This window comes from Erythranthe guttata, chromosome 14 (assembly GCF_056151865.1).
Source record: "Erythranthe guttata isolate IM_541 chromosome 14, IM_541, whole genome shotgun sequence".
In the NCBI taxonomy this organism is placed as follows: Eukaryota; Viridiplantae; Streptophyta; class Magnoliopsida; order Lamiales; family Phrymaceae; genus Erythranthe; species Erythranthe guttata.
This window is the reverse complement of record NC_142546.1, coordinates 24568148-24593924: the sequence shown is the minus strand read 5'-3', so window position 1 is coordinate 24593924 and position 25777 is coordinate 24568148. Positions and strand designations below refer to the sequence as shown.

Below are 25777 nucleotides of genomic sequence, written 5' to 3'. Positions count from 1 at the left end.
ACATTATATAAGTTGACATTGTTATATAACATTATATAATCAAATTCGACCATCTAAATATAATTAAATTCGACCATCTAAATATCTGCATCGCTTGTCAACAACGTTCAAAATAATTAGATTTTTTTTAATAGAATGTTGAGTCACTATAATTTACATTCCGTCAAATCTGTCTGGCTACGGTATCAAAGTTCCGAGATGAGGAATTTCGTCTTTTAGTACAAGAAGACAAAATTTGGTGAAGGTTACATATTGGGAAGGTAAATTAGGGTTATTTGGGAAGAAATTAAAATTAGGGTTATTTGGGAAGAAATTAATTAAGCCAAGATCAATTTTAATTGACAAAGAATTATATATTAGTACAACCCAAAATTAAAGTCCAAAGCACGTATTGATGTCACAAATACCAACACCATAAGCTATATAAAATAATATTGGATCCAGCGTGCATGTGAAATTCCTCTTCAAAATATTCCCCAGATTCAGATTCAGGTTAAACAATAAAACTTAAATAACAAATTGCGGGGTACTTTAGTCATTTTTATGGTCATGAGTTGTTTTTTAGCTGTCTTGAAGTTTTCCTAGTTTTTGTTTATTACAAGGTGCAGCACCTCTCACTATTGATAATTTGATACAATCTACACAGAGGTCCTTATCTTAATTGCATATTTATTTATTCCATAAGGCTAGTTTGGTCATTTCATGTATTAAGTAGGGACATTTTGGTCACTAATTACCCCGACCCGACCCAATATCAAGCCACAAAAGTCTCCATCATTCAATCAACAATGCTCTTTTACAATCCATTTATCTCCAAATCCATCCACATATATTCAAGCTTATACAAAAGCTGTGACGCCATTTTAATTTTAATTTTTTTTTTTTAAATTTAATTCTGGTTGAGATAATCTTTTATGACAATAGCTGAAAAATCTCAAGAATAAATCACCAGACTACATTGAATTATAGCAACTATTTCAGCACCCACTAAATATCATCTAGTTTGATGTTTATTTGATCATATACAAAACATTTTACTTGCTGTATACACAATTAATTGTTCAAACATTACCAATAAGGGTGAGGAGATGCAACAATATCAATACAACAATAGACTGCATAATAGGCGAAGTACATACTTCGTTTATTTTATTAAGATCAAGGTATAGTTTTTCGTTAAACACACAAATTTGTTCCATCGTATATTAGAACACACAAAAGGCAATAAAAGGCTACGTACGTACGATCAACACTTTATACTAACAAACTCGAGACCATCTTTTACAATGCTCTTCTTCTCCTCGGCCAACCGAAAACATGGTGTGTGCAATTCTCATCATCTTCACATTGTTGGCCTTACATTGAGACGAGAGGCGAGTTTCTGACCAAGAGACTTGTCAGCCTGCACCATTAAATCATTATTACGTGTTACGTATGGAATCACACTTCACATTTTCTTCTAATCGATCCTTAAAAACATAATAATATATTAAACGGTGAATGAATGAATATAATATTACCTGAGACCAGTATGAAATCCATATACCACGGATCTCATGGGTGAGTCTGGGGTCGGATAAAGCATCCACCCATCGGCGGATAAACCTCTCTTGCCTGAAGAAAAAATGTGAGGAACAAAGAAAAAAAAAATCGAGCTCTTTTTTTTTCAAAAGTATTTTTATTAATGATTTTAAATCAAGTGCAGAATGAAGTACCTGTCCGTTGCCCAGGAACGGAATCTCACTCCAGGTTCCTTAAAGTTGTTCTCCTTCTCAATGCAACACTGTTTAACAATGAAGTATTATAAGTTCCACACATCGAATTCAGCGTTTACGACATACTGATATAAAATTAATGATCCTTTTTCCATCAAATACCATAAAGGAACATTAGAAATCACTGAATAAAGATTTGATTTGAACATGGTTCCAATATATAATACTTTGTCAAAATCTTTCAACTTCTTAATGCAGAAACTAAACATCAAGCAGCAGAATCGAGTAACTTCAAATTACATACCCTATCACGCTTCCCTGACAAAACCACAGGAGGAATCGGGTGCCTCTCAGCATGGCGACAAGGATCATACCTTGAAGGAAAATAGTTCACCTGAGAAAAATCAAGAATATCAGACAAAGACATCCGATTGATTAAGTGTGAAACAAACATACAAAATATAATGCCCAAAAAGTAACAAAATAAACTATACATTTAGTACAGTACCTCCTCATCCCTGTGCATGAAATTCATGAAACCTTCATGATGATTATTGTGATGGCCATTTTTGGGGGCATTAACCGGAAGCTGCAGATAGTTCGGACCAAGACGGTGCCTCTGAGTATCGGCATAAGAGAATATCCGAGTTTGGAGCAGCTTGTCGTCAGAATAGTGAACTCCAGGCACAATAAGAGCAGGGCAGAAAGCAAGCTGCTCGTTCTCAGCAAAGAAGTTATCAATGTTCCTGTTCAACACCAAACGGCCAACTGGCTGCAGGGGCAAAATGTCTTCAGGCCAAGTCTTGGTCACATCGAGTGGGTCGAAATCGAATCTGTCTTCATGGTCAGGGTCGATGATCTGAATAAAGAGCTTCCACTCTGGATAATTTCCAGCTGCAATGGAGTCGTAAAGATCCTGTGTGGCGTGGCTGTGATTAGCTCCTCCAACCTTGATAGCTTCTTCCTCCAACAAATTCTTCACACCACAGGTGGGCTTCCAGTGGAATTTCACGTAGTTTACTTTGCCAGCTTTGCTAATTAGTGTGTAGGTGTTGACACCAGAGCCATCCATGTGCCTGTAATCTTGTGGAACGCCGACATCATCGAAGAGGAAAGTGAACATATTCAAACTCTCGGGATGGTGGGAGAAGAAGTCCAGAATTCTCCAATTCTCTTGAATGTGGGACTTCGGGTTGGGCTTCAAAGCATGAACCATGTCAGGGAACTTCATGCCATCGCGAATGAAGAAGACCGGGAAGTTGTTTCCCACCAAATCAAAGTTTCCCTGTATCAATGAGAAAGACCAGAAAAATTAAATTTAAATCATGGACCGAAGTTGATAAATTGATTTCAGATGGGGAAAAAATAATTAAAAAAGAAGACAAAAAGTCCGGCTTCACCAGAAAACATTTGAATACCTCTCTGGTGTAGAATTTCACAGCAAACCCTCTGGGGTCCCTGAGAGTTTCAGGGCTGCCACGCTCATGGATAACAGTGGAGAATCGAACAATGACAGGTGTCTGAACTCCTGGAGCTCGAAGGAAATCGGCACATGTAAGGTTAGAAATATCGTGTGTGACCTCAAAAAACCCCTTGGCACTGGCACCTCTGGCGTGGACAACACGTTCTGGAATCCTCTCACGATCAAAATTAGCGAGCTTCTCTACCAAATGGTAATCTTCAAGCAAGATTGGGCCTGTAAATTAACAGAATTTTCCGTCAATGCAGCCAATTACAGTCCAGAAGGAGATGACCATCACATAAATAAAACACACACAAAACCACGAAAAAAGAGTTCATACAATTTATATTACAACAAACTATACCAAAAAAATGCAACTGTACTTGGATCGTCGCTACAGTACATTGAGAACAGAGGTATCAAAAGTAATCATACTTCATTAAGGACCATCACAAATTTGGTTTAGAAAAAAAAAGAGTAGACGATAGGAATCTTTATGAAACTAAACGATCTATAAGCTGACCGTAATCCTGCAACTGATATATCAACTCAGTAGCAATGGTTACGAACAGTGTAGAATAGAAATTGCACACACAGTTGTACAGGTAAAAATCCAAGGGCTCAAAAAGACCAAGAGCTAAGCAAGATAAAACAGATAGATATAAACTGTTTCTACATATACTTCCTTCCGAATTACAGCAAATTTAAACAACGAAATTATAACGATCATGATAATAATAATAATGATTAGCAATAACAGCAAATACAACAAATAACAACAGCAACATTAAAAAAAAAAAAAAAAAAAACACAATTCCGTGAGAAAATCGAATCCTAAAAAATGAAAAAATAACCTCTAGTTCCAACAGTCAAAGAGTTGTTATTGTTCCAGACTGGAGCTCCAGAGTTCGTGGTCATGAAAGGCGAATTGAACGCACTTGACGGACGGTACTGCACCAATCATCAAACACCAATACATCAAAGTTCATCATCACACAAAATCAAAAAAACAATTTTTTTTATCGAAATCCGTTCCTCTTTTCGGTAACAACCAACCCAAGCCATTGAAATGATTTAAGAATCAATTAGGTCACTCAATTACATGAAGAGAAAGAAGAATTTCAATTACAAGTTACCGAAAACTCCAACGAATCGGAAAAAAAAAAAAACAAAAAAAAACGACAACTCGACCATCAAACAAACGAAGATTAAAACTCAAATACAATCAATCATACCTTGTACGGATCCATTGTAGCAGATGAGAGGTAGAATTTTTGGAGGAATTGGAAGAAGAAGAAGAGAAGGGCGTGTGGAGAAGTGGAAATGGAGTTTTGAGGCTATTAAAAGGGACTATTATTTAGTCATTAATTGAAATTGCGGTGACTTCTTTTTTTTTGATGGAATGAAATTGCGGTGACTTCAACGTCACAAATTTTATCCACATAAAACCATTTAACCATACTAAACAAAACTAATTAGTTTCCTTTTTTTTTCTTTTTTTTTTCTTTTTCTATTTTTAGTTTTTTTATTTATAGATAAAGCATTTTAATATCACCGATGATTTAAATTACATGATTTTTTTTAAATATTTATATGATGAATTGTGATAAATTACTTATGTTTATTATCTTATTTAAACAACATATGTCAAAAAATAATTTCAGTTAATTGACTATCCCTTGTAGTGGGGAATTTGAATTAAATAAAATATATTTAAAAACTAATTTTTAATTACACGAATTTGATAAACATATAAAATAATTGAATTAAATGTATATTATAATAATTTAAATGAGGAGGAGATGGAGTCAATAGTTTCTTTCCTTATCCAGTTTTTGGAGTTTATCACCAACTGATTTGTGGCGGCAATAAATTGGACCGATAAGATCTGGCCACGTGGGCATATGCCTCGATTTGTGTGATGGAGATAGAAGTATCAGGTAGAGCTATTTTGGACTGATTTACGAGGTCGTGTGAATGCAGCAGATCCCCTTTTATTTTATTTTATTTTATTTTATTTTATATATATATATATATATATATTTTTTTTTTTTGGACTTCTAGAATTATGTAAGGTTTTTATTTTTGATTTTTTGATGAATTTATGTTTAATTTTATACGGAAATTTTGATCGAAATTCTTCATAACAAAGTTATATTGCTAAAACCAATCTATCAGCCCAATCCAAAGACTGCAGCCCTTTAACTTGTAATTGATCCCCTACACACAGATGCACGACAAGAAGTTAATCGGACGGTCCCTGATTTTTCCACTAAATAGGAGGTTTGCATCAAAAGATGCCCGGGTTGGCGGGTCGGAGTTGACCCGATTGTTTTCTGCAGAAACGGATCCTGTACAAACGGACTATGGGCTTTCAGCTAATAAAAAGGCCTCTTCATTTGGACCAGATTTAAAACACAAAATCCTTGAAAGTTGAAATCCAGCCTTGTACCCCTTTCCCCAAGTGTCAACTGCTGGAGAAGACGAAAATACCCCCAGGAGGAGTTAATAGAATTTAATTATCATTAAAAATATATATATTTTTTAAATTTAGTTTAATATTTTTTCACATAAAATAGGAGGTTATGAAAATTATCTTTCCATAGGGACAACACTCCCATTTCTGACCAAAATTACAAGTTCCCGTCAGGCCGGAGACGAGTCAACTCGATCATTTCGTTGTCAAAAAGATAAACAGACCGAAAAATAACATATAAAATCTAGAAACGGGGGTAAAGTGGGAAGAGTTTCTTGATATCGGAACACAAACACGAGCTACATTATAATTTATAACTAACTGCTTATTTCGTAAAAAACGAAGACGAGTTGCAACGTACGATGATTACAGGCTAACTAACGATCTTAGTTTCGGATAGAACTTAGTACAAAAGGTGAAAAAACACAAGAGTGATAGATAGGGATCTGAACAGTATCAATATGAAGACCAAAGAAGCCTACTGATTCACTTCAAACCTCGTAGTTAACGTTTGTTTGATTGCAATAACTGAGTTGGTTTCATCAGATTGTTTGTTGGAGAAGATTTCCCCAGAATGTTCAGCGTCTTCATCCGCCGCATCTCACTCCCTGCAAACGAAAAAAGGCGTATTAAAGGCTTTGACTAAGTAGTTGGACAAATTGACACATCTAGCAGAACAAAAATGCAATAACTTATTTATGTCATGCAGATCGAATCACGTCAAGACCAAGTTTGACTTTATAATAATACTAGTTAACTGCATTCTATTCTTGGACTTTGTAGCTGATTTTATGGATTTAATCACTTCATATCTCAGATCTCAGGCTAGGTTAGAAGATACATGAACAAAGAGATCACATCAAAGAAAATTAGCTACAGTAGAACCTCGATAAATTAATAACCTCGATTACATAGTAATTCCCGACTCGGTGAAAACGTGTTAAATTATTAACTCGATAATTTAATAATTCGCTAAATTAATAGAATTTCCTAGTCCTGGTTGTATTAATTTATAGAGGTTTAACTGTATCAATAATTCAATAGGTCCCTTTGGAAGAATCATCTGCCTTACACAAACTTGAACTAAAACTTCTGGTAAAATTTTCAAAATATAAAATGCCGACCATATGTATAAAAATGAAGGCAAAGACTTTCTTACTAAACCAATCACCGGAAAATGCAGGTTATTTTTGGTTTCATTTCATTTCCCCAGAAGAGTTTCTTGATGATTTCACTATATATAGCTCAAGTTTCAATCAATAATATCTAGTCCAATCACATTTGCATGCAAAATGTAATACAAACTTCCGACCGTTTACACAATCTAATCCCAACACAAGAATATCAATCAGCAATTAATAAAAAAATTCAATAAAATATTCCGTACCTTCCTCTACGGTCAACTGGATTGCTCTCTTCTCCAATTCCACAGCGTGCTTGCTAAGATCGGAAGGAGATAAACGCAGAAGCACTGATACAAATCACACACCAAACAAGAAATCATTAATTATGTCCGCGAAATAACAATCGACCACTAAAACGCGTCGAAGACAAAAAGGACTCACTCTGAGTGTACTCTCTCTGGTTAGCTTCGTCGCATTGCTTCAAAAACTTCTGTAGGCGAATGAAACGATCTGTTCTTATCTGATCACCGTTGCTCTTCAAATCAACGCTAGAAACCTTACCCACTGCACTGCTATTATTATTATTATTATTACTCTGCTTGCCAAAAGAACTCGGAACTGATGACGGCCCGCCACTTGGCAATGCCTTGACAGCTGTCACATTAGTTTCCTGCCGCAATGGAATTAAATTCTTCGGCTCTGAATAATCCGAAATCTTATCGACATTGTTCTGAAGTCTTCCTCTCCCGAGTTCAAGCTCGAATCTCCTGCGTGCATTCATCACGTTTTCATTCATGCCACTGTACGCCTTGATTGCGTCGCCACTCGATTTCCCACCTAAAGGAAGTAAATCTTGCTGCTTGTGAGTTGCCATGTTTTCGTTCTGCACGTCTCTCAGTGCAGTCTTTTTAGGAGCGCTTACAAGGAGTTGCTTATCGTGGGGGGCGGGGGCGGGGGTCCCGCCACTGACCAGCCCATTACCCGTTTGTCCGGTGTTGATCATTACATAAGAGAGATGTAAGCCCAGTTGGATGCAGTTTTGCCGGACTAAACCAAACTAAGCGCTGATACATATACATTAAAGACTCCATTAATGGAAAATGGCAGCAAGTAGATAGTTAATGCAGTAGATAGTTAATGCAAAGCCTGCCGGTTCAGGTAATTTGACATTCAATCGCAACAAATGAAGCAATACTAGTTCCAGATTGGTGAAACGAGATAGAGAAATAGCGCATCTAATTTCCGTCAACAATTTAAAGATTGTTTTTTAATTCAGATGAACCTGACTTCGGAAAAAAACCCTTATTTGATTTGAAGAAATATGTGCAAGGGACGTAGCAAAATTGTTGTCTATAATATTACAATTGCATAGAAATAAACTAAGATTTAGTTCAACTGGTGAACTGACTGCCTAATTCAAGAAACTAACACCAAAAAAGGTTAAAAAAAATATAATAATTTAGAGAAAATAATAAAAATAGCAGCTATTATCTCGGTTAAGAGTTTGTGCCGGGAGAAATCTGCTACATAAAGCTTCATCAGTTCTTGTAATTGTTTTGAGAAGGGTGACAGAATTACAGAACAAATAACTCAAACACGTAATTTATCTTCCAAAATAAAAATAAAAGTAAATTAAAAATTAAATATGCGCCGTTACTTTATAATACACCAATTCAAAAGGCTAAACCCTTCATTTCTCGGGAAAACAACATCCCACAAAACCCTACATAATTCAACATTCCCCAAACAATTAAAAATAAATAAAAAATTCAATTAATGATTTCGGTTCCAGAAGGAGTGGAATTTGAAGGCCGAAATGGAAAACCGGAAACAGCTAAGAAGAATTAAACAGCAGTAGTTGTAATTGTATGGAAACGCAGGGAGACTCACCGTAGGAGTGGGTTTGGAAGGTAGCAACAGATCGGAGAGGGGGCGGAGGTGGGTGTGGTGCTGCGGGGATGAGAGACGGCGCGAGAAGAGAGGAGGTTTTCAAAAAAGAGGGCGCTCCGCTTTTCTTTTATTTCCGTGCTGATTTTTTTTTAATTCCTTTTTTAATATTTTTCACTTATTGTCATTTTACCCCACCATCTATAATATTATATAATTTGAAACCCTTATGCCTTTAAAATTCGATATTTGGCATCAATTCTAATCGACACGTGTCACTCGCTTATGTATAAATACCCTCTCCTCTCAATGCTATTTCATGAAAGTTTTAGAAAATTCGTATAAATTCATATGAACATCATGCAATGATTCTGTCAGTTAGGTTGTTTCTAATATTTTGATATTTAATAGAATTTTGGTTTAATTTATTTTCGCATTTTTCTGCAAAATGTTCGTTTTCTCCCCACTTTTTTTTTTTTAATTTTTGAGTTTTAATAGCACGTTAACAACCATATCCCAAGTAAACGGCCCGAGAAACAAAACTCATGACCACAGCTCATGAATCGCGTCAGATTTCGGTGATCCGACGTCATTTGGACTCATAAAATTCAAAATTCAAATTTTACTATTTTACGAAATTCTCCAAAAAATTATATCAATTCATAGAAACATCAGATGAGGATTCAGTTAGTTGTGTTACTTCTAAAATTGCGAGATCTATGAGAACGAGCTTTTAACTAATTTTGGCATTTTTTTTTCCAAAATGATATTTATTTTGGGTTTTATTGCTTTTTCGAGTTTTATTAGCACGTTATTACTTTCATGAAGTATAAATATGTTGCAATAGCTAAAAGCTAATATAAATTCGAACTCTTTTTCAGTGAAGTTCAAATGTTCATTTCAGAGATGAATTCGAACAAGCTTTAGTCGAGCCGAAAGACGAATGGGGCTTCATATTTCACCGAGCAATTTGGTTTAATTTTCGTCAAATCGAATACTTTGTTCAATTTTCGACTCTAACTACAACTAAAAATAATATACATAACTCAACTGAGATTTCCAGTCATAAAAAAAAAAAAAAAAAAAAAAAAAAGATTCCTGAGAAATAACACAACACTGAAAAATATACAATTACATGTGTTTCTTTTTGACAGACAATTTACACTGTGCTTCTATTTACAAAGGTTGTCTCTTTTTTTTCTTTCTTTAATATAGTATCATGGAATTTGTTGAGCCTGACTCATCAACCTAATCATTGACTCAGCTTTCCTCTGACCTCTCTCAGTTCCATTCTTAGAAACCTCAACCAAATGTTCATACACACCATACTGCAATGCTGCAAGAATAAGGTTTCGATTATTAGATCCGAGCTCCAACAAAACCGCGGTCGCGCACTCCTTATTCTTCGGCGTCCCTTCTCTTATCAAACTCACGAGCGTTTCTATAAATTGAAGCTGCCCTAACTCCTTCCTCCCTTCGGCGCACGATGCGAGAATCAGTAATATCGAAAGTGTCTCGTTAACCATTTCAAGCTTTTCATCCACAAGCACTTTCAGCAACGGCCCCACGATTCCAGCTTCGATGGCTCGGGTTTTATTAGCGGGGTTGAGGCATAGGTTGAATAAGGCGGTTATAGCGTCTTTCTTCCCTCTCATTGTACCTGTCTTTAGCAAATCGACCAATGGCGGAATCCCATCTAAAGTTCCGATTTTGACTTTGTTCTCGTTCAGCATTGACAGGCTGAACAAAGCTGCGGCTGAATTTTCTTTAGCTCCGATTGACCCTTTTTCCAAGATTTCTATTATAGCAGGGATCGGTTCTTCTTTCGACACAAGCTTTTTATTACAATCGTCGATCGAGAGATTCAAAAGGGCAGTTACGGAGTGTTCTTGGATTTTCGAATCGGGATAGGATAAAAGCTGCACGAGGAGTTGGATCCCACCTGCATTCGCAATCAAAGTTCGATTTTCGGGGCTCTCTTTTGATAAAAAACGGATCTTTTCAACGGCTTTTCTTTGCTCGTCTAATTTGCTCGACGACAAGTTTTGGACAAGTGTCAAGATTTTTGCTTCGTTTTTAGTGGAGTGTGTCTCTTCGTTTGTGAGTACCTCCTTCTTTGGAAGATGGAAGTTGTTTTTCTCGCACCATTGTAGAATCAAATTCTTGAGAGCAAAGTTTGGTGCTAAGGACAAGTGCTCCAAGGTTTGCCCGGTTTTCGGACACGTTTGATGGTTCGAATCCAACCATTGTTGTATGCTCTCTCTTTCATATGTCTACAGCAATGCCCAAATCAAGTAAATGAAAAAGAAAGTTAGGGTTGTACAAAAAGTAAATCATACACTACAAGAAAACAATCTTTCGAGTGAAAACGAACACGTATTTTCACAACAAATAGTCATTGTGTTTGTCCCTAAAGGTGCATCACTAATTCTATATAGTGACGATAAAAGAGGATTTTGTTGCAATAACAAGAAGCTATTAGTGTTTTTTTTTTTTTTAATCATGAAGTGATATATATATATCAAACACTACAAGAAAAACAAACTTTCGAGTGACAACGAACATGTATTTTCACAACCTTACACAACAAATAGTCATTGTGTTTGTCACTAATGCTTCGTCACTAATTCTATATAGTGACGATAAAAGAAGATTTAGTTGCAACAACAAGAAGCTATTAGTGTTTTTTTTTTATCTTGAAGTGATATATATATCAAAGAGATGAATGAATGAAATATACCTGTCCAGTTGCAACAATAACGGGATCCGTCATAATCTCCAATGTAATAGGACACAAAAACTCGTTGGGAACGGAAATCGAAATGCTTTTAGTGAGAGATTTAGGCTCATCGGGTTCGTCACGAATCCCATTTTCTTCAAGACCGGCTAATCCTTTGAACTTGTTTAGAAGATTAACGATTTGCTGCGTGCTCTCGGGGCTTAGGCCCCGTCTCTCCTTAACGAGTTTTCGAATGGCTAATGTTTCTTGTTTTAAATCCTCGCAAGTATGCAACGACAGCTTATTCGCTAGCCTCTCGACACTGGCTATATCTGCGTTTCTGTCGTTGTTTGTCGATAAAGCCACCATCAAATCCATTGTTAGCTCCATGTCTTGTGTGTCGGTTCTTCTTTTAGCTCTTCTTAGCTGCACGCACAGCAATTCTACCTACAAATATATTTATTTTTAATTAATAAATATAAATAGGAAAAAATAAAAATAAAAAATAAATAAAAAAAAACAAAAAAAAACCTGTTCTTTCTCTTCTTCGGAGATTCGAAGCTCTTCATAAGGCATTCCTTCAACAGCTTGGCTTATATGATCATACACACCATGAAATCTCACCATCATCGCTTCACTTTCCAATGCCTGAAAATTTGAAACAAATTAATTTTATTTTATTCTTATTATGAAATTAAAAAGGGGGGTAAATCAGTAATATAATATATACCAGGTAAATCTTGCTGCCACGGTGGCAGAGTTTGAGGAGTTTTTTGGCAGATTCAACAGCCTTCTTCAGCTTCTTCAGACAAACGACTGCGGAATTGGGAAACGACGTCGTTTCGAAGTCTCTGATTTCGTCCAGAAATGGCAGGAAGAGCTTGAGCCTCCTGACGAGATTTTTGCACTCCTTCCTCTGAGTTTTTCTGTATTCTCCGATGGCTTTAACGGATTGAATAACGGCGACGATCGATTCGACGAGATTGTAATTATCGTCTGTTCGAGCGCGTGGGCTCGACGGTGGATTCAATCCCTCCGTTGTCGTCTGATCCTCCTCCTCCTCCTCCTCGTATGCTTCTTCTTCGTGATTGGTCACCATTTTTTAATTAATTAATGCAGTTCAAAAAAAAAAATGTTGTTTTGTTTTGTTGAGGGAATCGGAGAAGAGAAAACCCCTTTTGGCTTATACCATGAGTTTCTTCTATCCAATCGTCTTCACCGATTCTGCTATGGTTGATTCAATTGCTGGTTTTTCGGGTTTCGACGACTGATGAATGGATGGAAATATTCGGATACACTGCATTTTTCTTCCCGGGTTTTAAGGAACCAATTTAAACAATTATTATCTAAATTAGTTGTTAATTGTTGTTTAATCATTACATTATATTTATCTGGAGATATTTTATTAATTATTATAGTTTTTTACCCTTTTAATATTTTTTTAGGGAAAATTGAAGCCAACCATCTGATTTATGGTCAAATTACGAAGTTCTTCTGTTTGGGTAATTACAGTCTCCCCTTAACTGTATATTATTTTACGAAAAGACCCCTCTCTAGAGATAAATTTAGGGATATTATTTCGGATAAAGCGAACCGAAATTTTGGTACGGCATCATTTCATACCGTTTACCGAATTAAATATACGATTTGGTTCGGTAATAACTAAATTACATATATGTAAAAATATTTACAATGAGGAGCGACATGTAATTACCCAAACAAGATAGCAACATACTGAAGATAAGTGGAGAAAGGGTTGTGGAGAAAAGAGGAAGAGAAAGACAGGTGACACAGGGTAAAGAGCCGCCGTGGGAACTTCTCTCGGAGGTTCCGTTTGCCGGAAAATGCTGATGTGGACGGGATTGCGTGTGGGTTAGAACACGGAGTGCTTACGTGGAGGTGCCCAATAAGGAGGCGCAGGATCAGCCCAAGAATGTTAGATATATAGATGTCGCTTAAATCTAATTAGCGTTTCTATTTTTTCAAAAAAAATTCTTGGGTTTTTGTTTATATTTGTTTGACGTGGATGTATAATTAATTAATTAACTAGTATTCACCCGTGCGATGCACGGGGTGGCATATTTTCAACTGGAAATACATGTCTGAAAAATAAATTTACGCATATATAAATTATTACGTTCATTGAATTTAAATACAAAACGCGACCAGCAATATTGAAGCATCATGTTCTTCATAGTTACATCATAAGAATAATATTAAATATTAGTATATCGTCAAAATTAAATCTTAAAGATAATAAAATTTGCAATGAGCATCCTAGGGACATGACTGAAAATAACATCGCACGGGGGAAATTATATAGAGAAGAAACACCAGCCAAAGAATAAGTTGTTAAAAAAAAGACATGTTACATGAATAATTGGTAAATATGAAAATATTATCTACCTTCAAATTCGATGAAATACTTCCTTGTACACGACATTTCTAGTAACATTGGTGAGTTCACCCGAATCCAACTTGATGAATATTTTAATGCCACCTCTGCTCGTAACTCTGGACAGTGCAACATATAGTTGATCATGGCTGAAGACATGCTTAGGAAGATACAAACCAACATGCGAAAGAGTTTGAAACTTGGCTTTTATTGATTGTCACTGCAAAAGAAACAATCAACGGAAACTGTCTTTTCTGAAATTTAATTGGCAGCCCGGTAGATGGTATTAAAGTCATCCGAGGAATGAACATCATGTCACCGATATTTTTTCCGGAAAGAATTTTGCAACTCAGAACGTGAATGCCAGTTCTAATAATTTGAAGTTTGGTCCCGTTACACAATCCTTTAGCTTGATCGATGTTTCTTATTAGCATAACGGGTGCACCAATCTTGAACTTCAACGCATGAGAACGAAGTCCGGAGCATCTTATTGTGTTGAGGAATTCAGTCGAATAAATTTCTGCATTATCCTCCATTGTTTGCTCGTCCCTAAACATACTATCTGAGCTCAGGTACACCTTCTCCTCTCCTAGAAGGAGAGACATTAAGTGATCGTTCACAAACTCGACGCATTCATTAGTTGGTGCAAGAATTGCTCTCCCTTGAAAATAATCTGAATCATACATGTACTCAACAATCCGGGTAAACGAATTCCAGTAGGTCTCTGAATAGATCTTCTGAATCACCAATCAACATGTCATCGGGAATCACTATCGAAGCTTCACCATGATTTTGTTCCCCAACATCCTCACTACCAACCTTCAGTATCCAGTCTCCAAATTATTTTACCTCATCCACGTTAGATGGAGAAGAGCATGACTGCAATCTCATGTTCTTAGTCAACTTCATGACACGACAGAAATTCCACAGCGGAGAGGAGTTTATCGTAGCATGTACTATGTCCTGCATTGATGCTTTGAGCACAACTGGTAAAATCTGCCTAAAATCTCTTCTAAGAACAACCACCTTACCACCAAAGAGTTTGTCAACCTGTAATATTGACTTCATTGTCTTGTCAAGCGCTTCAAAACAGTATCTATGCATCATAGGAGCCTCGTCCCATATAATAAGCTTTGCCCTTATGAACAACTCCGCCTGTGGACTTTTTTGCAACATGCTACAGGTGGAACTCTCGTGTACATTTATGGGTAGTCCGAATCGAGAATGAGCTGTTCTTCCACCGGGGAGCAATAATGATGCTATACCACTCGATGCAACGTTAATTACAATCTCTCCCTTGGAACGAACTGCAGCCGAAAGAGTTTACCATAGAAAAGTCTTTCCCGTTTTACCATGACCATATAGAAAGAACATTCCACCACGGTCATTGGATACAACATCCATGACTACATCATAAATCTTTGTTTGCACGTATGTAATTCAAGCAAGACACCGTTGAAGTTCCCTACCCATTTCAAACCGGTCGTAATCCAGTTCATCTAACACCAATATGTTTACTGTGTCATCCGCTGAGAATTCGATTGGAACTGGCATGGGCGCGTAATTTCGCAAGCTTTTACCATTGCTTTGCAATATTTTTTCTATTTCGGTGAGAGACGACAATATTAAAAAGATGAGTAATATTTAAAATCTAATTGAATAATGTGTTATACAATTTGCCATATCTGGATATGAAGACTTTGTTGTTTGTAAGCAATACCCTCAGCCAAATCCAACCAACAACTTTGTCAAACATGTTCGGGCCGACTTAAGCTATTGGAAAGAAGCATAAGTACAAATAACCTTCTTATATAATCCCTCGGTGCCCAAGTATTCACTTCTATTATTGAATATATGTATTCTTTGTCGTTATCTAATAAACCCAACACATAACATGCATCCCTGAACGTAGGGTAGACGGTGTCAAAAACTTTTCTAATGTCCTCGTAGCACGTATATCCCCTCTGAATGTTAAGTAGCAATCTAAGGTATTAGTCTTTTCCTTTTCCAGGGGGAACATTCGCAAGCCTACCAATAGAAAATCTTTTTTTCCTTGGCGCCCAAGTTTGAGAATCCTCTTTTAACTCAAGTTCGCAAACCTCCACATTGCCTCACATGCCGAAAGATATCTGCAGTCGTAGTACATCTTTATCTCATCACAAATCTCAGCACCGCTATCTGTATTGCGTGTTTCAAAAAATGCCGCCGTAACTCGGCCATGCCCCTTGTTTACGCATTTGAACATGTATTTGATTGATTTGTTCTGGTTGCATGACTCGATATTAATGTGAGATCGGTATTTACTCAACAATATACGATTGTACGGGACTACAAACCCATTGTCAAGAGTAGTCTTCTTCTTCGTAACTGTTCTGCCATCTTCCATTCTCCTGTACACAGTAAAACCATCTGCATCTGATTCAGTGCGCTGCACAAATGGCTTTGGAAATCGCTTCGTGCAAACTCGATCCTTCATACAGGGAGATTTCAAATTCGCCTGACCGCACGGTCCATGTATCATATACTTCTCCACCAACTGGTACATCTTTCGGTCGTTTACTTTGTCAGGATTTTCAGCACATATGATCCTATCAATTTCTTCTGGGTTATTGGTCTTATCGTTATTATGAAACCACAATAAAATATGTGCATGCGGTAGACCTCGTTTCTGAAATTCAATTAAGCATACATCTGCATAGAAAATATAAACATATGGTATTAAAAAAATATGCATTAATTTAGTTAAGGAAGCAATAAGTAGTTAAACTCACACATGAGCAATTTTTTTTAATTTATATGAATGAAGTAAATGTATAATTATAAACTGAGATCTAATTAAATACTTACATGTTGTAATACGTCTGAATATACAACCTTTCTTGATTTCTGTCATCATACTATTGAGCTTCATCTTGAACACACGACAAAGAATGTCTGGCCGATCCTCCGGCCTGAGATTTGTATCTTTCAACACCCTTTGTATTTCTGGCCATTGAGGATTGCATGTGATGACAATGAAGAGGGTTGTAGATCCAATCCAGTTACATATTTGAAGAGCATCAACGAAGTTGTTAAACATATACCTTGGACCTGCGGTGAACGACCATGGAATTATAATGCGTTGTCCAACTGATTTACCCTCAGTGTCTCCTTTAAAAATATTTTCTTCGATACCCTTGTACATGTCAACCCTAAGTTGATCTTGATTGAACCTTATGATATTCAACCTGTGTGACTCTACCATCGAAAATCCATCAACACAGAACTGCTGAAATAACTTCTTGAAATGCAAAAGTAACAAATGTTATCAACGCCGTTTTTGGATTAGATATGCAAAGAACTCTCGCATGCTTACCTTCCTCCATTTTCTATTATCAGCAAGCGAAGATTCTCTCAAACAGATATCGTCTCGATAATCATCTTCCCTGTAAGGAAATAAAAGAAGATACTGTAGAGGCAAGTAAAGAGGATGGAGCTCACTGATTCGTTGAAGCTTATTTGAGCGTGTCTCAGCTACAATATCCCTAAACGCATGTAACGAATCCAATACAATGCAATTGACCTGCTATTTTGTACAATGATTATACAAAATAAGTAAAACGTTACCAAAATAATACAAATATAAATATTTAATGACATAAAATTTCTACAATAAATTACCTTGACAAAAATATTGAGTGGAGCCCGTAGCAAGTTTCTAGTACAATGCAAATTAACCTACAAATGAGGAATGCCAAAACATATAAGTTATACAAAATAAAGGTCATTATGTAAAATTGTAAAAAAAAATTATATAGTTACCTTCATATATGCCGAAAAACATCCTTGTACCACATTATTTGTAGTTGGTTGTATCGCTAGATTCCGACGTGATCAAAATCCTTATGCCACTTCAACTATTAACTCTTGAGAGTGCGACATAGAGTTGTCCATGACTGAAAACATGTCTGAGCAAGTGCAGTACTACATGGGAAAGAGTTTTATTGATTGTTATTGCAAAGGAAACCATCACCGAAGACTGACATTGCTAAAATTTAATAGGCGATGTAGAGTTGGACGGTACCAATGTCATTTGAGCAATGAACGTACACTATATGGTCAACATGTTTATCGGGTAGTGTCATGCATTTGAGAACGTGTTTTCCCATATTAATAACCTGAAGCCTAGTTCCACTGCACGATCCTCTAGCCTGATCAATATTTTTGATGAGCATAACGGGAATACATCTTTTCAATGCAACCTAGGTGGAATTCTGGAGCACGATATGGTGTTGAGGAACTCGGATCTATGATATTAACTCCTCATTGTACACACTATCGGAATTCAAATAAACCTTATCTTCTCCAGTTATGAGCGACAAAAAATGATCATTCACAAAACCGACACTTTCATTAGCCGATGCAATAATTGTTATGGCCTCAAAGTACTCAGGATTGAACAGGTTGCTCACCATATCCAGGTAAACAAACTCTATAAGATCAAAAAATGGATCTGCAGAATCACGGATAAGCATGTCATCAAAAATTTCAATTTCAAAATTGTTTTATTAGTATTAGTCTTAGTCATAATCATCATACTAATACTAATATTAATATTAATACTAATACTAATACTATTATAACTACTTATACTAATACTAATACTAATACTAATACTAATACTAATACTAATGCTACTACTAATACTAATACTTTAATGCTAATATTAATGTATTAATGCCAATACTAATGTACTGATACTAAAACCAATATCAATACAAATATCAATACCAAAACCAATACTAATACCAATACAAATATCAATACCAATTGTTTTATTAGTATTAATCTTAATCATATTCCTCATACTAATACTAATACTAATACTAATACTAATACTAATACTAATACTAATACTAATACTAACACTAAAATTAATACTATACTAATACTAATATTAATACTACTACTCATGTTAATACGTTAATTCTAATATTAATGTACTAATGCCAATACTAATGTACTAATACTAAAACCAATAGCAAAAAAAATAGCAATACCAAAACTAATATCATTACCATTACCATTACTATTACATTTACCTTTACAAATATTAATACTAATCTGATAATAATACTATTACTATTAGTAATACTAATGCTACTGATAATCCTAATATGCTAATGTTAATGCTAATACCATTGTCAATATCAATTATAATCTTAATCATAATCCTAATGCTAGTGTTAATGCTAATCCTAATCCAAATACATTAATACTAATGTCAATCCTAATATGCTATTATTAACATTAATCCTAATACGCTAATGCTAATATATTAATGCTAATTCTACTTCTACTTCTAATGCTAATGGTAATTCTAACCCTAACACTAATGCTAATGCTAATCATAACCAAAATTACAATCCTAATATTAATTCTAATCATAATTATAATCATAATCTTAATCCTAATCATAATTATAGTCCTAATCGTAATGCTAATCTTAATTTTAATGCTAATTTCATTCATAATAATAATACTAATCATAGTTCTTATCCTAAAAATACACATATGCTAATGCTAACGCTAATCTTAATACTAATTATATTATGCTAATGTTAATGCTAATGCTAATCCGAATCCTAATTCTAATTATGATGCTAATATTAATACTAATTCTACTAATTCTAGTCATAATGCTAATCATAATACTAATATTCATACTAATAGTAAAATCCTAATGTACCTAATGCTAATGTTAATCATAATGCTAACATTAATACTAATACTAATATTAATACTTATATGATAATGCTAATTCTAATTCTAATTCTAATTTTAATATGCTAATGCTAATATGCGGCTTAATCCCACTTTGCACCCTTGAAATATGCCATTTTGGCACTTTGCACCCTTGAAATATGCCATTTTGGCACTTTGCATTGCACCCTCGAAATAAATGAATAGTACTTTGCACCCTCGAAACATAATAAATCATGCATAATGCATCCCAAATAAATGTTTAAAGCTAATAAATGTAATTTAATATTTTTAGTGGTAGTTTTTAGGATGACAAATGCCAAATAATTTTTTTTATTCATCAATCATTTTGAAACTATAAAGTGCATAAATAAAAATACATCTCATCAACTTATTTAATAATTATATTTTTTATCCCAATAAAATATTTTACAAAAAAAAAAAAAAAAGAATCCTTCATCTATTCCGTTATCAAGTTATCTAAAAATCATATTTTTTTTCCAAATATTTTTACTTCATATTTCCACCAGTTACAATAAAAAAATCCATCAATCGAATAATTTAGTGATAAAATTTTATTTTAGTTTATTTTGTAAGAAAATATAGTTTTTTCCAATGATCAGGTGTTTTTTTTTCCGCATTTTCTGCGCTCGAAATTAGGTTGGAGGTTGAAGAAAATAATAATTTATGTATTATTTTGCATCCCTCATTAAAAAAAAAACAATAAAAAAAATTTCCTTCATTATTCAGTTCAGGGTGCATTGTGAATAATTTATTGTGTTTTGAGAGTGCAAAGTGCTATTATTGTTTTTCAAGGGTGTAAAGTGCCAAAAGGCTCAATTTCAAGGGTGCAAAGTGGAATTAAGCCGCTAATATACTAATGTTGATTGTAATTCCAATTCTACTGCTAATGCTTATGCTAATCATAAGCATAATCCTAATGTTGATGCTAATCTAAATATGTTAATGCTAATGATAATGTTAATGCTAATACTAATATATTAATTCTAATACTAATCCTAATTTTAATGTTAATTCTAATTCTAATCATAATTCAAATACTAATGCTAATATTAATCCTAATCGTAATACTAATGTTGTTGCTAATTCTAATTCTAATACTAATCATAATCTTAATCCTAATACTAATCTTAATCCATATAGGAATACTAATACTAATATGAATTCTAATTTTAATCCTAATTATAATTCTATTACTAATACTAATCCTAATTCCAGTATTAATCCTAATATACTAATGATTATCCTAATATGCTAATGTTAATCATAATATATTTATGTTAGTATTCTAATATTAATCGTAATCCTACTACTAATCCTAATTTTCATATTAATCGTAATATACTAATGCTAATGATAATACTAATGTTAATCATAATCTTAATCCTAATGCAAATCCTTATTATTATCAAAACCGTAATTCTAATCCTAATGCTAGTGTTAAGTATAATATTAAAACTTAATTCTAATCATATACAAATATTAATTATACTACTACTACCAATACTAACACTAATTAGCACTAACACTAACACAAATATTTGTACTAATACTAAAAATATTAATACTAATACTAATTATACTATTATTTATACTAATATCAATATAATACTAATATTAATACTAAAACTAATACTAATATTGATACTGATACTAATATTAATCCTAATATTGATAATAATTCTAATACTTAATAGTAATACTTATACTAATATTATTACCATTACAATATTACTATTGCTCATACCATTACTAATATTATAACTCATATTAATATTAATTCTAATCCTAATACTAATTGTAATGACGACTCTATTCATAATCCTGATCATAATACTAATACAAATACTAATAGGAATACTAATGGTAATACTAACCTAATTATAATACTAATACTAATATTAATACTAATCACAATTCCAATCTTAATCATGATATTAATATTAATTTTGATCATAATCTTAATACTAATCCCAATCATACTAATAATAATACTTATACTTATACTCATACTCATACTTATACTAATACTCATACTCATACTTATACTAATACTCATACTCATACTCATAATACTCATACTAATATTAATACTAATATTAATATTAATACTAATACCAATACCAGTATCAATACCAATACCAATATCATTATCAAACCAACAAGAATATTTTGAATAATTATTGTTTGATCAACCAAATCAACACCATGAAATACGAAACGAAAAATATTCAAAACAAAGGAATTTGGCATATAAATAAATTTGCCCCAATAAATAAATAATGGGGTTTTTTCATATCGAAAAAAATAATAAATAAATTGCTTCGCATGTATCGCTGATTGTACACAAACTAAAATATGAGAAAGAAAAAAAATTAAAAAGAAGACAAATGGTATGAAATTGGTACACAAAAAATTGAAACGGAATTGTAAACATAACCGAAAGTACACATATTTTTGGGTAGTAAACATTTGATTGCCAATATATAAGCTGTCCGTCTTGATCATATCTACAAAAACATATACAATTAAAAAAATTGTTATATATGACTGCAAATATAAAAATTTATTCAACTATATTGAAACAAAAAACCCAATCTTTTAACCCATAACAAATCATTTAAAACAAAATCTTAACAAAGTTTACATTTATTTGTTTAATTCATTTCCATTGTTTAACAAAGTAAGATATATGTAAACCGGTGATGCTATTAGAATGTATAGTTCGAAATACTATTAAAATTTGACAAACTTTTATAAGGATTAAAAAAAATGGATAAAAAAATAAGGATTAAAAAAACTACTTATATTTTACTAAACATATTTTTTGTTGTGATTCAAAATAAATATAAATATTACCATAATAATGTAAACAAAATCTTTGTTTTTTATGACAATTGCTATCAAAATTTCTATGAATTATGTAACATATTAGTATAACGATAATTTGCATTAATACCAATTTATTAGCCTTCATGAAATACCTTATGATCAAGAAGTATGTCATTATTCTAGTTTGCATCATTATAAGTGGTGATACACATTTTATACATTCAATGGCAAATAGTGAATAGTATAATTATTGTATTATATAAAAAATAAGTCACATTATTATATAATAGCAAACATTCGATATAAAAAACAGTTATAAAATAGCGAAAATATTGGAAATTGCTAATTACTATATCTTGTTAATATCTATATTATAACAGCAAAAAGTCAAATTATTATAAAGAAAAAACAAAAAAAAGGGCAATATGGCATTGTAAAATATAATATTTATCTACCGGAAAAGAATTTATTATGTAATGATTTTAAATCAATCTCGTTTCTATGAATGTTGACTAATATATTTCCTAAATTTTATATTAAAATTTTTAGAAATAAATATGTATGAAGTTTTTTTTTTTTAATTTAGTGTGTGTGTGAGTCAAAAATAAATTCTTAAAAAATAGTATGTATTGATTTTAAAAGAATCTCATTTTACAAAATTTTGTAACGTAGAAATATACTACTATTTTTTAATGTACGTATGTACATATATATATATATATATATATATATATATATATATATATATATATATATATATATATATATATATATATATATATATATATATATATATATATATATATATAATTTTCTTCAGCTTTAAATTTGAGCACGACATATTTCATAAAACAATAGACAAAAATTATCAATTTAATTATAATAATCAAGAGCAAGATTAAAACATAAAATAAATTATAAATTAGAATGTCCTAACACTATTAAACTCCCAACATTAAACAAATTTCATCAAAAGAAAATTCTAACAAAAATTTAAATGAAACAAAAAAAAATATTTAAGGAGTAAATCTTCTTCTTGACTTGCACAATGCATTTCAATGACGTTTTTGTTGGGATAAACAAAAATTGAGTGATTCTTCCACGAATAAATCTCAAAGAAATCTTTTTTTTTTTTTTGCCAATGTATCCAGCAACATCTCCAAATTGCTTGGATATGTTCTACACGGAAATTGATCAATTAACAACATATTATTAATTATACATTAGTTATAGAAAATATAACAAAATAAAATATGAATATAACCTTTGATTTTTGAACTTTCAAGATGTAGTCGCACTTTTTGCAAATTCATAGAATTTTTCCATATCCGATATCAGTCGCGTAAAATACATGACTTAACAACGTCCATATCTAAAGATCATAACAAAAATGTTAGAGATATATACGTATGTAAAAATAACAAATAATATAATGCAAAGTTAATTTGGAGCAAATAATTATCATGTGCATCGAAACAAATAAATCATAATGATATATTTTGTCGAGAAAAAAAATGTACACCGAATTATCAATTTCAATATAATTATCAGAAGAAAAAAACAGAAAAACTAAAAAGAGAAACCAAGAATAAAAAAATACTCCCTCTCTCTCTCTCTCTCTCTCTCTCTCTCTCTCTCTCTCTCTCTCTCTCTCTCTCTCTCTCTCTCTCTCTCTCTATAACTGGATTTTTTTTGGTGGTGATGAATTTTGTGGTATGAGATTTTATAGTTGTATTTATGCGATAAAAATGTAAATAATATGTAAAAACGGAAATAATTAATTAACATTAAAACAAAGATTTTCAAGATTGAATTTTTGAATTTGAATTTTAAAATAAATTAAACTACATGTTTAAATAAGGAAAACCCGAAACCAATATAATTAATGATATGCTTCAATTTTGCTAAATCACCCACACACACGCATATATATATATATATATAACTAATGATATCTAGAAATAAATTAACATCGTTTCTATAATTATAGAAATTATATATATTGTAATTGATATTAATTCACACTCTTATATAAGATATTATGAAATATGGAAAAGATATAAATCAAATTAATACACAAAATAATAATATCTTATATTAAGTTGGTAAGTCTTAATTAATATGCATCTATTATCGGTAATTGCATTAAATAATTAATTAATGTGTGTATATTAGTATTGTGATTATAATGGAATAAAAAATGCCACATGAGATATGAGGTGGATGTCACATAGATATGTCACATATCGATTTCTTAAGCTATGAGGGTTTCAATTTATATATTATATAGATATATTTATTGTTTATAAAAAAAGAAACTCATTAACCAATAAAAATACACTATTTTGACATGTAGGAGAGATAAAATTTGAAACAAAAAATGTGAAATTATTTCATTAATAATATGGGTGATTCTTGTAAGTGGGTTATTTTTGCAATTAATATAATATTGTGCATAAAATTTACTCAATTGTGAAATTATAAAAATTGCAATTAAGTCCTACATTTTTTAAATCAAAATATTGTTTATAAAAAAAAAAAACTCATGAACCAATAAAAAGACATTATTTTGACATGTAGGAGAGATAAAATTTTAAAATCAATAATGTCAAATTAATTAATTAATAATATAGATGATTATGATAATTTGGATTTTTTTGCAATTAATATAATATTGTGTATAAAATTTAATGAACCCAAAAAAAGAATTAACGTATTTATTATGAAAAAAATGGATTAAAAAAGGAAACTAAATAACCAATAAAAAGACACTATTTTGACATGTAGGAGAGATAAAATTTAAAAATTAATTATGTGAAATCAATTACATAATAATATGGTGATTATGGTAAGTGGGGTTATTTTGAAATTAAAATAAAATGTGGACTCAATCTCCTCAATTAGAAAACTTTGATTGTGTATCTTAGTTTTATATATAATATAGATTAGTATGTGATGTGAATTATTTTGGGTTTGATGCAAGTATAAGAATTACTTTATATGGGCTTTCAAGCTTGGGCCTAGAAACAGCAGCCACTTTCATAACCCATTTTCACTTTATTTTGAAGAAAAACAAATAGAAATATATATACAAAATTCGAGGGATTTTAGTTCGTAAATTACTTTTGCCTAGTTTCGTATACAATTCAGTAATCGGTACTATACTTTGAAATTTTGAATATTGTATTTTCCATTTTAAGGCTCAACTCGTTCGGGCACTTCCTAAACATGCTCAAATCGGATCATATATTTATCAAGGTGCAACACGGCTACGTGGAAATAGCCCACACACAAAAACCCTAAAACTCTCTATAAATGGAGAGAAAAAATTCAAATGAAACAAATTCGCAATGTTTTCAGAACCGTGGAGGTATTTGGGTCACGGTTGGACCGGTTCAACCGGT

General features: G+C 32.5%; 5 protein-coding genes across 6 annotated transcripts; all 5 read right to left on the bottom strand.

Moving 5' to 3' along the window:
- Positions 1-1116: 1116 nt before the first annotated feature.
- On the bottom strand, positions 1117-4863 carry LOC105959415 (catalase). The gene is made up of 8 exons (XM_012983516.2): positions 4413-4863; positions 4032-4128; positions 3134-3411; positions 2224-3000; positions 2020-2109; positions 1716-1783; positions 1521-1614; positions 1117-1402 (listed from the first exon to the last, which is right to left on the bottom strand). The coding sequence occupies exons 1-8, from the start codon at positions 4425-4427 to the stop codon at positions 1343-1345; spliced, it is 1479 nt and encodes a 492-aa protein (XP_012838970.2). The 5' UTR covers positions 4428-4863; the 3' UTR covers positions 1117-1342.
- Positions 4864-5910: 1047 nt separating this feature from the next.
- On the bottom strand, positions 5911-8844 carry LOC105959412 (uncharacterized). The gene is made up of 4 exons (XM_012983514.2): positions 8668-8844; positions 7219-7841; positions 7041-7124; positions 5911-6261 (listed from the first exon to the last, which is right to left on the bottom strand). The coding sequence occupies exons 2-4, from the start codon at positions 7778-7780 to the stop codon at positions 6158-6160; spliced, it is 750 nt and encodes a 249-aa protein (XP_012838968.2). The 5' UTR covers positions 7781-7841; positions 8668-8844; the 3' UTR covers positions 5911-6157.
- Positions 8845-9537: 693 nt separating this feature from the next.
- PUB15 (Plant U-Box 15) lies at positions 9538-12784 on the bottom strand. 2 transcript variants are annotated; one of them, XM_012983513.2, is made up of 4 exons: positions 12114-12784; positions 11915-12031; positions 11405-11830; positions 9538-10937 (listed from the first exon to the last, which is right to left on the bottom strand). In XM_012983513.2, the coding sequence occupies exons 1-4, from the start codon at positions 12480-12482 to the stop codon at positions 9882-9884; spliced, it is 1968 nt and encodes a 655-aa protein (XP_012838967.2). In that variant the 5' UTR covers positions 12483-12784; the 3' UTR covers positions 9538-9881. The 2 variants fall into 2 exon arrangements, with proteins under 2 accessions (XP_012838967.2, XP_088669839.1); XM_088813713.1 differs by having other exon boundaries at positions 12174-12740.
- A 1155-nt stretch (positions 12785-13939) lies between these two features.
- On the bottom strand, positions 13940-15182 carry LOC105956801 (uncharacterized). Its single transcript, XM_088812830.1, has 3 exons — positions 15131-15182; positions 14628-15085; positions 13940-14515 (listed from the first exon to the last, which is right to left on the bottom strand). Exons 1-3 carry the CDS (start codon positions 15180-15182, stop codon positions 13940-13942), a joined length of 1086 nt encoding a protein of 361 aa, XP_088668956.1.
- A 676-nt stretch (positions 15183-15858) lies between these two features.
- LOC148765501 (uncharacterized) lies at positions 15859-18292 on the bottom strand. The gene is made up of 6 exons (XM_088812829.1): positions 18113-18292; positions 17936-18019; positions 17439-17495; positions 17134-17340; positions 16626-17058; positions 15859-16469 (listed from the first exon to the last, which is right to left on the bottom strand). The coding sequence occupies exons 1-6, from the start codon at positions 18290-18292 to the stop codon at positions 15859-15861; spliced, it is 1572 nt and encodes a 523-aa protein (XP_088668955.1).
- Positions 18293-25777: the final 7485 nt, after the last annotated feature.